The 17,219-nt window shown below is 39.6% G+C and overlaps 1 protein-coding gene across 2 annotated transcripts in view; it reads right to left on the bottom strand.

The window, feature by feature from the left end:
- KDM3B (lysine demethylase 3B) overlaps nt 1-17,219 on the bottom strand; it is a 57,229-nt gene that overhangs the window by 25,343 nt on the left and 14,667 nt on the right. The window contains exons 3-9 of one of the 2 annotated variants that reach the window (XM_055554872.1): nt 16,902-17,015; nt 14,908-15,013; nt 13,232-13,356; nt 11,258-11,332; nt 8,003-8,602; nt 3,292-4,528; nt 2,197-2,398 (exon numbers count right to left, since the gene is read on the bottom strand). In XM_055554872.1, coding sequence (XP_055410847.1) covers nt 2,197-2,398; nt 3,292-4,528; nt 8,003-8,602; nt 11,258-11,332; nt 13,232-13,356; nt 14,908-15,013; nt 16,902-17,015 — 2,459 coding nt within the window. The remainder of the gene's footprint in view (nt 1-2,196; nt 2,399-3,291; nt 4,529-8,002; nt 8,603-11,257; nt 11,333-13,231; nt 13,357-14,907; nt 15,014-16,901; nt 17,016-17,219) is intronic. The other variant, XM_055554874.1, reaches the window with a different exon arrangement.

Below are 17,219 nucleotides of genomic sequence, written 5' to 3'. Positions count from 1 at the left end.
GCTGTGTGGCATATGACGTCTTGACTTCCTGACCAGGGATGGAACCCACATCCCCTGCAGTAGAAGCATGAGTCTTCCACTGGACTGTAAGGGAAGTCCCAAAACTGTTTTTGACAAGGTCATTCCCTCCTGTTAAATCCAAAGGTCATTTTTTGTCCTTAATTGACCACACCCAATCACCAGCATTTGCCAGAGTTCATTATTCCTTCCTAGAAACACATTCTTCAGTTGTCTTCCAGAATACCTCACTGGCTGTTTCTTCTCAGTCTCCTTTACTAGTTCTTCCTCATCCTGATTTCCCTGGTAGCTCAGACGGTAAAGATTCTGCCTGCAATGCAGGAGACCTGGGTTCGATCCCTAGGTCGGGAAGATCCCCTGGAAAAGGAAATGGCAACCCACTCCAGTATTCTTGCCTGGAGAATTCCATGGACAGAGGAGCCTGGTAGCCTACAGTCCATGGGATCGCAAAGAGTCGGACACAACTGAGTGACCTCACTTCACTTCACTTCCTCATCCTGAAACAGGAGGGAAGAGGGAGGGCACAGACTTTAAAAGAATGACGTAGCCCAAGGACACGACATAAACTGATTAGAACAAACAGGTCCAAGATGTCAGAGTGACTTCCACTAGACCTTTGAGCCCCACTCCAGTATTCTTGCCCCCACTCCAGTACTCTTGCCTGGAAAATCCCATGGATGGAGGAGCCTGGAAGGCTGCAGTCCATGGGGTCGCTGAGGGTCGGACATGACTGAGCGACCTCACTTTCACTTTTCACTTTCATGCATTGGAGAAGGAAATGGCAACCCACTCCAGTGTTCTTGCCTGGAGAATCCCAGGGACGGGGAAGCCTGGTGTGCTGCCGTCTATGGGGTCGCACAGAGTCGGACGCGACTGAAGCGACTTAGCATAGCATAGCATAGCATACACTCATCATAACACATCAGCAAAGTAAATTGCCACACCCAATTGTGCCATCACAGTTCTGAGGCCAACCATCAAAGACCAAAAAGAGGGCAGTGGCCTAACTCCTGGAAATCCTTGCCCTTTCCCAGGATGACAGAGGATGAGACGGTTGGATGGCATCATAGACTCAATGGACATGAATTTGAGCAAGCTCTGGGAGTTGGTGATGGACAGGAAAGCCTGGCATGCTGTAGTCCATGGGGTCACGACTGAGTGACTGAACTGAACTGAATTTCCCAAAATAGTTAGAATAATCCCATTCATTGTTGTTGGTCAGTTGCTAAGTCATGCCCAACTCTTTAGGACCCCATGGCGTCACCACACGTGGGATCTTAGTTCCCCAACCAGGGATTGAACCTGTGCCCCCTGCAGGGGAAGTGCAGAGTCCTAAACACTGGACTGCTAAGGAAGTCTCCCATCAAGTCATCCTATTTATATTGTAGCCTCTCTAGCCTCTCCAAATATCAATCCTCTTTCCCTTATCTTCCTCATAGTTAAACTTGTTTTTCTTATTTATTATCTGCATCCCTTACAAGCCTCTGGAGGGCTGGAATTCGAGGGTTTTGTGTACTGTTTAATCTGCAATGCCCACAACAATGGCTGGCACATATTAAATTTTCAATACACATTTGCTGAATAAGCGAATCCATGCCACATGGATAAACCACTTGGATTTCTTTATTTAAAAAACTAAGGACTCTTGAATGATTTATTAGAAGAAATTCCTCTTCTAAGTTTATCAAGCAGAAGCAAAGTGAGTAAATAGCTATTGTTTGGTAAAAGCAAGGGACATTTCAAGGATTTTCAACAGTTATCCCTATTTTAAAGAAGGTTCACATTATCTCCTAATCTTACTTCCCCTTCTTTCTTAGGGGACTTAAATTACTCTAGCACTAAACAGGAGTAACTGGTTAAGCAAATCTATAATACAAAATGGCATCCTTCTGCTCACATCACTGGTTTCAAATGGAATTCAAGTTAGGAATAAGAACACAGTTCAGGGGGCAGCAGGTGAGACTGTTAAATTTAAATTCTCTTAAGGACGAAGTCGTGTATCATTTCACAACCTAAATAACTAATGGGATGGCAGAACCTTAGCACAGACTCTGAGAGCAAGGGAGTTTAGGAAAACAAGAAAAAGATGCTGAAATATGTTTACTGATTCAGAGAAAGAGTGGAAGTTATGAATCACTAAGGAAACTGGGAAGGAGATGAAGAGAGGAGTTTGGGTACCTCCGGAAGTGAAAGAAGCGGCAGGCCACAGTGGAATCATCTTGCTCCTGCTCCTTAAACTTCCGATACCGCTCCAGGCGGCACTCACGACACTTGTGCAGGTGAGGGGCTACATTGATGCAAGACCCATCCTGCAGGAAGGGCTCTCCAGACTGCTTCAGCTTCTTTACTTTGCTCACATCTTTCAGCACTGACTGGCCCACTGTGAGAAGGCAGAGTGAGAAATGGTTGGTCATGAAAGGTTTAAAAGAAATGCAAAAACATAATCCTCCTGAGGACAGACATTGTCCTGACCTGAGTCACTCCTCCTTGCACTGGATGGGCATGAGCCCATCAGGTCCATCCTTGGCAGAAAAGGAGCAGAGGGAACAAAGAGGATTCAACTGGGAAATAAAAACCATGGAGAATTTGTGGGAAGTACCCCATGACAATGAAACAACTCTGAGTATGGGTGAGGAAAACTCAAGAAGGCAGAAGGTAGCTTCTTGCCACCAGCCCCTCAGGATATGACTGTTCTACTAATCAAGAACTCTTGGGGCTTCTATGGGAAACCAAATCCTAATGAGAATGGTGACTTGCCATTTTCTTAGACACTTGTCTTTACACAATTTCAGACCATAACCTCACTCCACAGGAGTTAACGGCTTTTGAAAGACATTTAAAATCATAAATATGTGACAGAGAGGAGCAAACTGAGGAGCGGTTCTCTTGCTTCATCAACTCTACTAAAGGCTGCTATGTGAGAATAAAGACTAGTACTGAGTAACTCCCCTAAATTCATTAAAGGGGAAGGACCAATGGCAGGAGAAATACACTAAGGGAGGAAAGAGTTCCTGACCAAAATTAACAGACTATCAAGACTTTGTGGGATTATCATTAACAGGACAGATATCTCTCTTACAGTGCTGGTTTAGATCAACCCTGCCTTGAACCAGATGAGTTGATGAGGGATCCCTACTGCACCCTTTGGACTATGTAATTCTATGAGAGTATAGGACTTTTCCATCAAAAAGAGGGCCTCTGCTGCCCAAGAGCACAGCAAGCATTTGAGGCAAGTGCCAGAGCCAGGCCCATGGATAATCTCAGCAGGATCACCTTTCAAGGGAGCAGTCCGAGGCCGGCCCTTGGGGGCCTGCTTCCCTTTGCCTTTTCCCAGCAACAGCTCAGCACTGCGTTCCCCATTGGGGCCCAGCTTCCCCATCAGGTGTTCCGGAATCCCCTTTAGACCGGTCTTGGCTTGGAGCTGCTCCTCAGAGTCGCTTAAATCTGACAGGTCACTATTGGTACTGGAGTCTGAGTCCTGTCTGCAAGCCAAGCTTCGCTCATCCAGTGAGAACCTTTTCACAGCTTCAAAAGGAGCTTTGTTCTCCTGTGAAAAATCTGCTGGGGAGGACAGAAAGCTGCCTGAGTGCCTGCCAAAGACGTTACTAAAGGTTTTAAGGAGAGGATTGTCCTGCTGCCCAGGCCCCACAGTTGGCCTCTCCTCTGTGGGGCTGGAGGAGAGAGTAGGCATCTCAATGGGCTGGGTGAGGCCGCTGGTGGGTGAACTGGAGCGGCCATTCCCCATGGCAGAGAGGCTTGGCCCCCCAGTGGTAAGAGCTGAGCCCAGAACACCAGACACCAGTTTGGAGGAGTCAGTTGTGATGAAGAGGGTTTTCTTCTTTGCTAAAGATGCTGAATCTGTAGAGGAGTGAGACTCGGGCCAGCTGGGTGCTGCCTTGGAGGTGACAGTGGTAGCAGAGGAAGAGCTACCTGATGCCTGAGATGCAAAGCTGCTGAAAGGGCTATGTTCAACTTTCTCCACAAATGCCAAGAAAGGGTTAGAAGGCTCTTCTCGGGACAGTTTAGGGGGCTGTAAAAATAGATTTTCATGACTGTCTGGGGTGCGGGCATTTAGGAGGCTCCGTGGGAAGGCTGGCGTGAGGGTGGGCATGGACTCTGCAGGCACTTTCCGATCCACAGAGCTGCCAGCCTTAGAGCCTGATTTAGTGTCTGCTCCAAGAGTGGATCTTCCTTTACAGAGGCTCTCAAGGCTTTGTTTAAATGAGTCTCGACTGGAGGAATCATCAGCCAAATTCTCTGAAACGGTAGTGAAGTAGTTACTGGTGGGTAAAGTTTGGGACATGCATTGAAAAAACAAGTTTTTGGAGAGATCAGAGTCTTTCTGAGACTCTGGTGCTGGGCTACAGCCAAAAGAGAAGCCCAAAGGTTTGTTCTCTGTGGCAAGAACCCCATTGGACTGGCTCCTTCCACTTCCAAAAGTCAAAGCTTGTGATGAACCCGGGAGTGATGCTCCAAATCCAGAAGAGGCCAGGACAGAATTCCTTGAATTCTGAAAAGAAGATAGCCAGAGTTAGTGATGCTGGCTTCCTTGACAATCTTTTGATACCTTCTTGGACCTAGGCCAACATTTCTTATGGGTCAATCAATTTTTCTCCTCTACAATTCCAGGAAAACTGCACTTATAACTTGTTACTTTACCAGGAAAGAAAACTGCCACAGACAACACAGAGGGGTCTTTAGCAAGGTGAGACAGAGATGGCAGGATGAAATGATACCCTTGGTTGTTAGCCAACTGACTGTCAAAGCACCAGGAGGCTGTGTAGGCTTCTAAGTTATCTATTTAGAAATGAAGACTCTGTCAGGGAACTGAAGAAAAGGGTTCCCGAATGTAAATGAGCTTTTAGTCTGAAATAGAGTGAAATATTACTAGTGACCCTGTAATATTAATTTACCTCAAAGACCTTAGGGGCTATGGTTAAAGTTTTGGTTAAGTCATTGCAAATTGCCCACTCTTACAAAAGTGACTTCAGCCCTATGAAAAGCTCATTGTACATTAAGGAAAAGTATCTTTGTCTGAAAATCGCTAAGATGGACCCGAATCAACATAAAAGCTGAATTATCTCTTTCTCTTAAAGTTAGATCTAAAGGTGCTAAATTAAAGAGGCATACCAGTTACTGAACACTTCTGTTATGATGATTTAACAAGTGTCTCCAAAGTGGAAAACTGTAGATACTGATAACACCCACCAACAAAAGCACTCAGCATAACAAACTGGAGAATGAAAAAAAAATTCTTTTTTTTATACCTTAAAAATGCTAACTTCTGCATTTGGATAAAGAAGGATGTGTACATAAAGAGGGGTTAGAATCACTTTCATATACTATATCACATACTCATATATGTGGATAATACAGAGAAATATCCATAGGTAGGTATAAGTTCTTACATAATACTTATAGTCACTTTAAAGTATTAGAAATAAAAATTATTTCATGACTGCTTAATAGATATGGAGTTTCTCTTGGGGAAGAAGAAAATTTCTTTATGTAGTAGTGATGGTTGCATAACACTGTGAATATATAAATGCCATGATACTGTACACTTCAAATTGTGTAAATGGTAAATTTTATGTGTTAACTTAATTTTTAGAAATGTAATGTATATCAGATAAATGAAAGGGTGTTGTTAAAAAAAAGTGGGGTGGAGGATCTCTTTAACTATGGATCTCTTTAACAGTGGATCTTTTTAACTATGTAAGAGGAGTCTACATTAGGACTTTCTTTGAGGGTGGCCAAGAGGCATGAGAACCAGGCAGGCCTTCTATGGCTTGCCTCCAGGTGACATCTGCTACAGAGACCACTTCAGGGCATTTCAATAACTTAGTTCATTCTCCTTTTTTATTTTCCTTCCCATTAACCAAAAACCACTGACTTAAAATTCCTCCAAATAAAAAGAAGAGAATAGACAGATACAGCACTGATGCTATGCTGTTGTTTCACTGGCTGGATCTGGCCAGGTCCCTTGACACCTGCATGACTGCAAGGAATGAGCATAAGGATCTCAGGTTTCACTACTAAAGTTACCCTCTAAAAATAAACACACACATGGACTTCCCTGGTGGCTGAGTGGTAAAGAATCCTCCTGCCAGTGCAGGAGACATGGCTTCCATCTCTAATCCAGGAGGATCCCACATGGCCGTGGAGCAACTAAGCCTGTGCATCACAACAACTGAGCCTGTGCTCTAGACCCCAGAAGCAGAAACTGCTGAGCCCATGTGCCTCAACTACTGAAGTATGAGCACCTAGAACCCATACTCTGCAACCAGAGAAGTCACCACAGTAAGAAGCCCTTGCACTGCAACTAGAGGAAAAGACAAGGCAGCAATGAAGACCCGCACAGCCAAAAATATTAAATAATAAATAAAATTATATAAAAAAATACACACATGAATGAAAAATAATTGGATGCTCTTTCATTTTCCTACAACTGATTAAATTTCAAATCCTTTTCTTGTAAGAAAGTGATGACAAACTGATTTCAACACAATTTTCAGAGCAGGAAGTTTCCTGGGGGTGTGTGTCCCTGGTTCATGATGGAAATATCCATTTCTGTACTTTTAAATCATATCCCAAGAGAATACCTAGGCTAACCCACTAGTAAAGTTACTGATACAATCACAGAAATTTCTCAGACCTGTTTGGAAAATGCCCTCTGAATCCACACTTCATCTATTCAGCTTTGCTACTCCAAGAACAACAGTATTCAGTGGATCTCTTCGTGAAGCATGTAACACTTGCTCTGTTTTGTAATCCCCATTTACATCTATTCTGCCTTTGACATGGATTTAATTTTAATCAATTTGGGCAATATGATGACTTAAACAGAGGAGAAATCCACATAAGATCCCCACCTAGTTTTCTTGGGAATGCTGGTAAACTAACAGAGAACAAATCATGAAGAGTGTAAACTTTGCATTTACAGGCCTTCTCTTCTTCTGCCTTGGCACTTCACTTCCCTCCCCATCCCTGCACACTAGAGATTAACAAACTGGATCTTCTATGAAGGGGAAGAAATCAGATGAAATGTATATGCCATGTTTTATATGACACTGTTATAAAACAATTCCATTTTAGGATGTGAGCTCCTTCAAATAGGATTTCAATTCTCTGTTTATAATATACAGTACTTAGCACACAGTAGTTTCTTATACATAATTTATAAAAGTCATTTAGTATTTTATTTGTATTTCATATTCCAGTTTGAATTAATAGCCAATTTGAAAAGAAAATATGACCAGCATCATTAATCATACTTTGGTGACCAAAATAAGAGCCAAGACTATAAGAACTGATTTTGATACTGTTTCAAATTTGACTGGGGAGCCAACTTGATGGTAACTTTATTTAACAAAAGTTGCATTTCAGCAACAATATATGCATATCAGATAAAGAACCTAGCAAGCTGGATACTACCACAATTAATTCCATCAAAATTTCCAGGTAAGGCTTAAAAGATTAAGTTAAGAGGGGGGGAAAAAAACCTTCTATGGTCATATCAAAGTGGCCCAGGCTCAAAGGAAAATATAGAAAATGATGAACTGAAAATGGGTTGGTAATAGTAGCTTTCACATAGCCCTAATTATAGTGTTCACTGTTTCCAACACTATAATTCATTAACCTTGCTTCTCAAAGGCCTGGTGGAGGCTAAACCACTACACGAACTAAATAGATAGCTGAGTTTAAAAGATTCCCCATTAGATCTATTTTAACGACACATTAAACTGGATTGTTAATCAAGTTTTGATTAGCCCAACTGTTAGGTGACTTTTAAGAGCTGAGAAAGTCTTAAGAATATACACATTTGTCCAACAAGCAGTAAAGGACTAGCCACAGAATACAATTTAAACACATCTCAGAAATACTCCTTCCCTATGGCATCTGAGATGCTTTTTAATGTGTTAAGAACAAAGGAGGGTGAAAGTGTGAACCCACATCTTGCAAATCTGCCCCTGAAACAACTCACCTCTCCTGGGGCCTGCGACCAGCTGCCTTTCTGTTTTTCCGGCCCAGTCCCTGTTGCAAGGCCAGTGTCTGAGATCCTCACCGTGGTTGGGGTGGAGCTGGCGGTAGTGACCACAGCTGCTGAAGCCACCATACACTGGCCAACTTGTTCCAGTGTTTTTCCTGCCTCTTTATTTTCGGCTCCACCCACCTCTGGGGCCAAAGGTGTCTGACCTGTGGCTGCAGAATACGGAGTGAAAGGTAGAGGTGTGTCCCCACCCACAGGCTCATCCTGCACCACCAGAGTCCTGCCGTTTTCTTTGGTGTAAGTGGCAAAGCGAATGTTGCGGTTAATCTGGGGGACAAATGTAGTCGGTGGCTGCTTGGTTCTCTGATCCAGCCCTGGCTCTCCACTGGCATTCCCTCCTTTCCAGGGCCCTCGGCTTGCCTCGCCTCCATCGCTCCCATTACTGTCTACTTCACCCCTGTCTCCTTTCAATTTCTTTGATGCAGGGTCACACCCAGAGTCCGAAGCACTTTTCCTCCTCCGGCCATCTTTCCCCTCTATGCTCTCTCTCTTCTTCTTTCCTTTGGAAGATTTTACTGCTTTTAACGTACCCCCCTACAAAACAAAATTCAAAAAAGATTTATTACAAGGGACTTTCCATCCTGTGAAAACCATAAACCATTAGCTCTTTCCCATCTCTAGAAGCAGACAATCAAAGCTGGGACAGATTGCCAAATTCCAATGCCAGCTCTAAGACATACCCTTTGTTAAAAAGCTCCAATCTTCCTGTGATTCAATTTACACACACATATTCAAGATAACAGTTACTAGAGGTTAACTCACTTCACAAAACCTCCCTTAAATGAAATGTACTCCTTTCTTAAATGGGCTTTTTTCAGGATTTTAAAAATTTGTGGAATATCTTTTATAAAATGGACTGATAAAGCTAATCTGGGAACTTATTTGCCCCTTGGTGGAAAAAAAAAATCTGCTTTATTTTATATTTATCTCCTTGTTTGATAGAAACTGGCAAGTATTGAAATATAAAATCTCCTCTATCCAGAAGTCACTAAAAACTGGTGACAACTTAACAATAGGAAAAGGAACATTTATGAGTCTGTGACCAGAGGAAAAGTGAGCCCAACAGAGACAGGTTTGAGTTGCTCTTATGGACACTATAAAGAACACAAATAATTTCCAGATCTTATTTCAAAGCATTAGATACAAACAGGGGGGAAAACTAAAAAGTCAGGGTACCACAACCAAAAACTCAAATCTCTTAGCTCTTTTAGTAATTTCATCCTATCTCAGGAAATCTTATTCAGCCTTATTTGAAAGGTCAGTAACCTTAAAAGACACAGAATTAAAAGGGGGAAATTCCTATCTCTGAGTGAAAACTCTTTCCCTGAGAAGGACAAGAGGACAGGGGCTTGGGACACAGTTAACACTCTCTTAGGCAACTTACACCTGGAACATTCTTAGACTGATATCCTATTATTTCTTTTTAGCTGCATTTAGCTAACTTTCAGATAGTTTCATTTAGATAATGTGCTGGGGTGGCAATAAGCTAGTGACATAGTTATTTGGCTGTTATTATTTACCAGCTTGATTAATCGACTCTCACTGCCCTTGAATACATATAGATTCTTTGTGCAGATCTGTATCTTTGTGTAATCAATCATTATTATAGCTCTTATAACTGAATTTTTTTCAAATTTTTCATTTCTTCTTGCCAGTTTTCTCTTTTTTTTTCCTGCCTTCCTTTTTTCCCCCTTAATTTCCTTCTGAAAACCTTAACCAAAGCTCAAGATTTGTTTCTCCCATACTTTTGGTAATATTAATCTAAGTTTCTAAATCTTTCATTTAAGAACTGTTTTTGTTTGTTAAGAATTATTTTCATTTGATCATTTAAAAATCTTTTTACCCCTTCTTCAACCTCTATCATCACTCAGTTTTCAGTGCTGTGAAGTATTTAAGTACGATCACTGAAATCTCTCCTTTCTTGCTCACTCTTTCCAAGGAAATGAGGTGACCATGGATCTCTAAGAAGCGTTCCTGTAAAACTTGGCAGATCTGTCAATAATTGTATTTTGCTAGCTAAGAAGATAGTCACACCATGGCAAAGCTGAAAAAAGAAGAATCAACGTCTGTTGCTGAAAACCAAAGATCTCACCTTTAACTCATTCAGCCAACTTACAGAGCCTGGCTCACAGCAATTTCCCTGAGCAACAATGTATATGTATGTCCTACTTATGGTGAGCTACTCACATGTGAGTAGATTAGGACACTGAGACCAGTACTCTCTAGCTATACCTGGCACAATCTAAATGTACCTAGCATATAATAGGTGCTTAAAGAACAAATGAAATGAGGAAGGAAATAAAAAAGGGACCCAACACAGCATCAAAGTAACAAGTGTTTTTCAGTCATGTAAACACAGTCAAGAGACTTATCCTATTTGTAATAATATAATATGTAGTAAAGAACTATTAAATTTTACCCTGATTCTTCTTTTCCTACCCTAATCTTGTTTTATCAAGCCAAAATGACTGGATAAAGAAGAGGAAGAATTGTATACCCAGCATGAGCAGCCAAGAGAGCAATACAAACACAGGTGCTAAGAAAACTATGAAGAATATATGGACAGATGGCCGTCCAAGTCAATGTCCTACTGAAGGAAATTCATACGGGATTCCTTAATTGGTTCAGGCACTGATTTATAATGTGTCTTTTGATGGATTATGATAATTCTGAATGAACCAAGAGTTGGTCTGATTCACAGAAACAATGGAGTAATCCACTGTGTGCTGAGCACTGAACTAGGCACTAGTTTAGTTTGAACTCTTCTTGGGATAGAAAATTTCATATTTCCTTGGAGCTCACTACCACCTAATGGAAAGAAAAAAAGGATGTAGTTTCTTCTCCATTTCTTATTACTGGGTAGGTCATGAATATTACTACTACTTATTACAGCTTTGTCTATTGTATCTTTTAAATATACCTGTCCTAAAAAAAATGTAAGAAAAAAGTAGGCCATTTTAAAACAGTTAGGCAACATAGCCATGATGAAAAGGGTTTGCTCAGACTAGGTCTCTTTCTCGAGATTACCCTCCCTCAACTAGACAAGACTGTGGTGAGAGCAAGAAATGTACAGTGGTCAGAGCTTGAAACCCAAAGCTATTAACATGGATAACACACACATAATGAAGTCTATGTAACAAGATAATGCAAGCTCATGAGTCTGCTCAGAGACTCACTCCATTACTGTACCTCGCTCTGAGGCGCCGAATTATCCACGAGCATCACATGGATCAGTCTGGGATCTACGGACTTGATCTCACCACTCTATAGAAGGAGGGAGATAGAAATAAGAAAAAAGGAGGAGAAAGATTTAATGCCTGCCCACCAAAGACATAATTATGTATTTTTTCTTATGTAATCTATGCAATTATCTCTATTTGTTTCTACTTCCCTGCTAGAATAAAAGCTCCATGAATAGGGATCTCTATTATTTAATTCACTGCCGGAATAACAACATTTGAAACAAGGTCTAGCATATGGTAAGCACTCAAATATTTGTTAAATGAATGAATGAAAAAATTGAGTTCAATGCCCAAGTGTCTCTTTTAGAGTTACTAATTTCAAATTATGCATCTCTAAAACCTTCCTATTCTGTAATTAAAAAAACAAACAAAAAAAATGAACTTCCCTGGTGGCTCAGTGGTGAAGAATCCACCTGCCAATGCAGGAGACACGGGTTTGATCCCTGGTCCAGGAAGATCCTATATGCTGTGGTAACTAAGTCTGTGAGCTACAACTGCTGAGCCTGTGCTCTAGAGCCCAGGAGACACAACTACTGAGCCCACGTGCTTAAATTATTGAAGCCCTGCCAGTGTCAGCGCCAGAGCTCTGCAACAAGAGAAGCCACCACAATGAGAAGCCTGCATACTGCAATTAGAGAGTAGCCCACAGACCCTGCAGCAACGAAGACCCAGAAGAGCCGAACTAAATATAAATAAAGAATAAAATTTAAAAGAAAAAAGAAACCTTCAGAAAAAAACTAAAGGTTTTGGCAGGGGCCAATTTGACAGATACTGTCAGATTTAATGTATACATCCTTTGACCTCGCAATTACACACTTGGGAATTTATTTCAGTACATAAATAATGTGAAAAATATATAATGATATATGCTCAAGGATATTCACTGAAGCATTATTTGTATTAGTAAAATACTGGAAATGATTTTTAAATGTCCATCAATTTTAAATTAAATTAGTTATACTACATCAATTCAGTGGATAGTATGCATCTGATTTTAAAGGATGAAGTAGATTTCTATATATATTTATAGAGAATGATGCTAATTTAAAATTAAGTTAAAGACATAAAGAACTATGTGTATCATATGATCCCATATGTTAGTATAGTATGATTTATACAGTTCTTACCTAAATAGACAGTATAAAAATATCATATACACACACACAGAGGAGGTATTTGGAAGCATATGGAATATACACCAAACTGTTAATGGTGGTTACCATTGTCAGGAGTAATATTTGCCTATGAGAAGGGATGGGTTTCACTAACTATTTTATATATATGTGTATCACTTGAAATTTGTAAATGAAGATTGAATAATTTAATAAATTAAATAAAGAAATGACTAAAATCATTATGCTCATATTACATGTGACTGCAGAGGGCAATTCTGAAACCATTTCAAAGGTGTTATAAATACATATGTGTTTGCCTCAAAATACTCTTGTTTTTGATAGATAATTCTCCAGGTAGTTATAGATGCTATGTTTTTTCTACTTATTTCCTTAGAAAACAATTCATTTTATCAGCATGTAGGGGAGAGTGGCATAAGTATTATAGAAGCAAATGCTAATTGATTAGATTTTAAAATAATAAACATTATGAATATGACAAAATAAGATAACAGTACTTCACATCTGTATACTGTTCTATAGATTTCAAAGCACTTTTGAATACATCATCTCAGTTCCCAAAACATATACTGTGAGGCCAAGGGTGGTTACCCAATTACCTCTAATTTACAGATGAGAACACTGAGGTTGAAAAAGTAGAACAGCCTTTCTCAAGGTGATAGAATCAAAAGTGATAAAGCCAGAGATGGAACCCAGCTCTTCTCACATGTAATGAAGTGCTCCCTTTCTCCATACCACCCTTGGTAAGGGGATGGATGGACCTCAGACAAAATAACACAGAGCCTCACCTCAGTTACAGACACCTCCATAAGACGGGTGATGGAGTCTTGATGGCTTACAACACCACAGAGCCAACTTTCTTCTCCCTCTGGCTGGTACACTTTGACCCTGTGACCTTGAACACTGTAGGGACCTAAAGAAGAGATCAGTCAGTACTGAATATTTTTGGCTAAGCTGTATTTCATGATTGTTCCTTAAAAAACAGAAACAGAGAGACTTATTGGCACTTTTAATCCTCTTGTATGGAGTTGAATAAATAAGCTATTTCAGATTTACTATACACAGCAATTTAAAAATAAAACATAGTTTTTCCCAGTGACTTTGGTAAATTTTATTTGGAGATTTCTTAGAATATCCTACGATCTGATACCTTATCTCAAATTTTCAATTCTAGAAGTAATACAGGAAAGAGAAAGGCAACTTACAAGTCAAAAACTATAGATAATATGAAAATCTACTCAGATCTATCTGACATATACATAAAAAAGTAGGCCAATAAGTTGAATGTACTATTTTGTTATGTTAGCATAGGAATGATGTATAACCATTTGCCCTTTGCTATCTTACTTTCAATACAGTAGGTGGAGAATTCAATTTTTGAGGTTTCCAGCCTCTGCTCTAATAACAATCTGAACAAATATAGCACCTGTCTTTCTAAGAACATAGAGTTTCAAAGATATTACTTTATCAGCAGGTAATGTTACCCTACAATTTCAGCTGGCCCTCCAAGAACAAGTTTCTCTCTCCTACATATCTTATACATTTGAGACCATATAGTTAAAACACTGTTTATTTTAATTACCTTTCAGAGCTATAATTAAGCTTAATTTTTCTATACACATTCATATATATCTCTATGTCTTATCCTGTTCCTTGATTTCCTTCTCACTGCTATCTATTTTTCCTCACTTTCTTTCCTCTCTCATACCTTTCCTTGATTATTAAACATCATTTCACACTGATACTTCCCTTCTCCAAAGAGGCCAGTTTTCCTACTTTTACCTATTTAGATTTAGTTTGACAGAAGAGAACCAAGAGCCCTATTTCACTGAAAATCATTGTTATCATGAGGTCAGGAAGGACAAAGAGCAGATGTACAACATGAAGGGAAGGATAAATGAAGCCAGAGTCTACCCTTTGTATAGAATCTTGGGCAAAATCTGTATGTAAAATGAAAAAGTCAATAAACCTCTTTTGTTTTCATTCTTAAAAGTTAACATGCTCTTAATGTGAATGAGTCTGTGGACACCTTCCTTTATGAACATACCTTACACTCTAAGTTGTTATTTGTTGGTGTTAACAGTCTTTGGTCCGCTGAACCTTACAAGACAGTATGCTCAACAAGGGCAGAGATTTTCTAGCTTGTGGTTATATCCCCAGTACCTTAACACTGTGTCGACTGCAAGGTTAGTCCTTAATAAATATTTAAGAGATAAAGAAATTTTTAAAAAGACAACATTGCATATTATGAAAGATAATACAAAAAGGAAACTGGTTTGAGGGAGATCCTATTTTTCCAATCCATTCTAGAGATCCAGCTAACTGGAGTTACTTGTGACACTACCCACAAAAAGAAGATAAGCACAGATGTTTAAGAGTTGCACGGTTTTCCCCATTCTATCACTTTCAACATTGGCTATACACCCGATTCAGAATTTAAGGACAGAAGACTATCTATTCTTACCTCGGCTGAATATCTCTTGTAGCTTTTGGTCACTGATCAAAGCATTAACTGTGTCTCTCAGAGCAGCATGTTCCAAAAGAATCTGGTTTTGGCTATCTGTTCCCATCTAGTAAATATAAAAAAAGAAAAAACTGAATACTGAAATAAATAGCAATAGTATCTAGCCAGAAGAGAAAAATTATACCCCTGAGGAGCTCTACATCAGCATATATCAAAATGTTCCAAAGAACCCTAGTCTGACTACAAGATGCTCTACAAAAGTTAAAGATGCTATGATCATTTAGGTTTAGGAAATATTACACCTCCCTTGAACAAGGTGAGAAGAGGGCAGGACATCAACTGCTTCCCCAACCCATCCAGTCAAAAATCTGTGTATGTTTGACTCACCCAAAACTTAACTCGTAATAGCTTACTATTGATTGGAAGCCTTACTGATACATAAATAGTTGACTGACATATATTGTGTATATCATACATATTTTTCTATATTCTTATAATAAAGTAAGCAAGAGAAAAGAAAATGTTAAAATCTTGAGGAAGAGAAAATACATTTACAGTACTATGCTGTATTTATTGATACCCTATGTTCATGATGTCTGTTTACAAGATGAATCATCTGTCAATGCACTACATCAAGACTGCCTTATTCAGGGCTTCCCTGGTAGCTCAGTGGTAAAGAATCTATCTGCCAATGCAGGAGACATGGGTTCAGCCCTTGATCTGGAAATATCCTACATGTCACCACAACAATTGAGCCTGTGCTCTAGAGCCTATGGTCTGCAACTACTGAAGCCTGTGTGCCCAAGAGCCTGTGCTCCGCAACAAGAGAAGCCACCACAGTGAGAAGCCCACACACCGCAACTAGAGAGTAGCCCCCACTTGCTGCAATTAAAGAAAAGCCTGTACAGCAACGAAGACCCAGCATAGCCAGAAAAAAAAAGACTGCCTTATAGAAAACAAAACACTACAGATGTTAAAAGTATTACTAACACTAGACATCTAAATGAAAAGACACAGTGAAAAAAGTTTGTATTAATTTATAAGTACTATATTTATTGACGAAAATCCATACACTAAGTGGGCCAATGTAGTTAAAGCCTGGGTTGTTCAAGGGACAACAGCATACTCTATCTTCCTACATACAATAGTACGTTTAAAGGCTCTGAGAAGACATGCAGGAAAAAAAACATGTTTAGGTAAATGTTCTTCATACTTATTTGACTATAAAACATTTTATTCCCTGTAAATCTTGTTATTTTGATACTTATCCACAATTCACTGAGTGCCTATTCATACAAGCACTAGGATTACAAAGATGAATAAAACAAGACTGATGAGAGGGAGTGAGGCCTAATAAGTCAGGAAGACATTTCAACAACAAAGAAATCATCATTAATATTTCACAAAACACAGTTTAGTAAACATTGCTCTTGGCTGCCTCAATAAGACAGCAAAACTCTTGGAAGTCTCCTAAATTTTAACGTTCAGACAATAACTCTTGTGAGAAATAAATATTATCATCCATAAATTCTGAAACTCGAACTCAGACACTAGCTTGTTTAAACTACTAACCTTTCCCTTTTCTGTAACTAAAAATATACCTAAGCTCTTCAATATTTAATGTTGATTGGAACTAGCCCAAATTCCCAGCCTCTCTGCCACTGGCAAAGGTATAGGCCCTTCTCAGACAAGTTACAGACGCAGCCATCTCTGTGAAGTCAGTACTTCTGAGGAACTGTGGTCTTACGTGTGAAGTGGTTTCAGGGTGAGGTGGGGGTATGCAGGGGAGAAAAGAGTCCTCAGTCACCAAATGTACTTTTCAAGGGAGCAAAGAAACTTTAAAAGCCACATGGATTAGAAAAAAAAAAGGCACATGGAATTACTGGGAGAAAGTACTTGCTTCAACATTAAAAGAGAAGAGGAAACACTCTATAATCAACAGAGAAATCAGCAGGGAGAGAAATAAATTCAGGACTAGACCAACTGATAAGTACCTGGAACAAATGCAACCCATTAGCATCTGACAGGAAACGAAGCTCTCGATCCAGAAGGTATTCAACTGGAACCACAGAACCCAAACCAAGTTTATCTACCAGGGGAGTGAAAGTCTGTGAAATACAATGACAAGAAATAGATTAGTACTTGGGAGAGAAAATAAATAACAATTAAACTGAATATCCAACTGCAGAGAAAATACCCATTATTAATATATATCTTTCACCTCAGTAAATACAGATAAGCTAAAGCATAAGTTCTGAGAGTCATTCCTAACCCACCATCTGCCCTCAAATAATCATATGAAGCAAACTAGA

This window comes from Bubalus kerabau, chromosome 1 (genome assembly GCF_029407905.1).
Source record: "Bubalus kerabau isolate K-KA32 ecotype Philippines breed swamp buffalo chromosome 1, PCC_UOA_SB_1v2, whole genome shotgun sequence".
NCBI classification, from domain to species: domain Eukaryota; kingdom Metazoa; phylum Chordata; class Mammalia; order Artiodactyla; family Bovidae; genus Bubalus; species Bubalus kerabau.
This window is presented reverse-complemented; position numbering and strand designations above follow the sequence as displayed.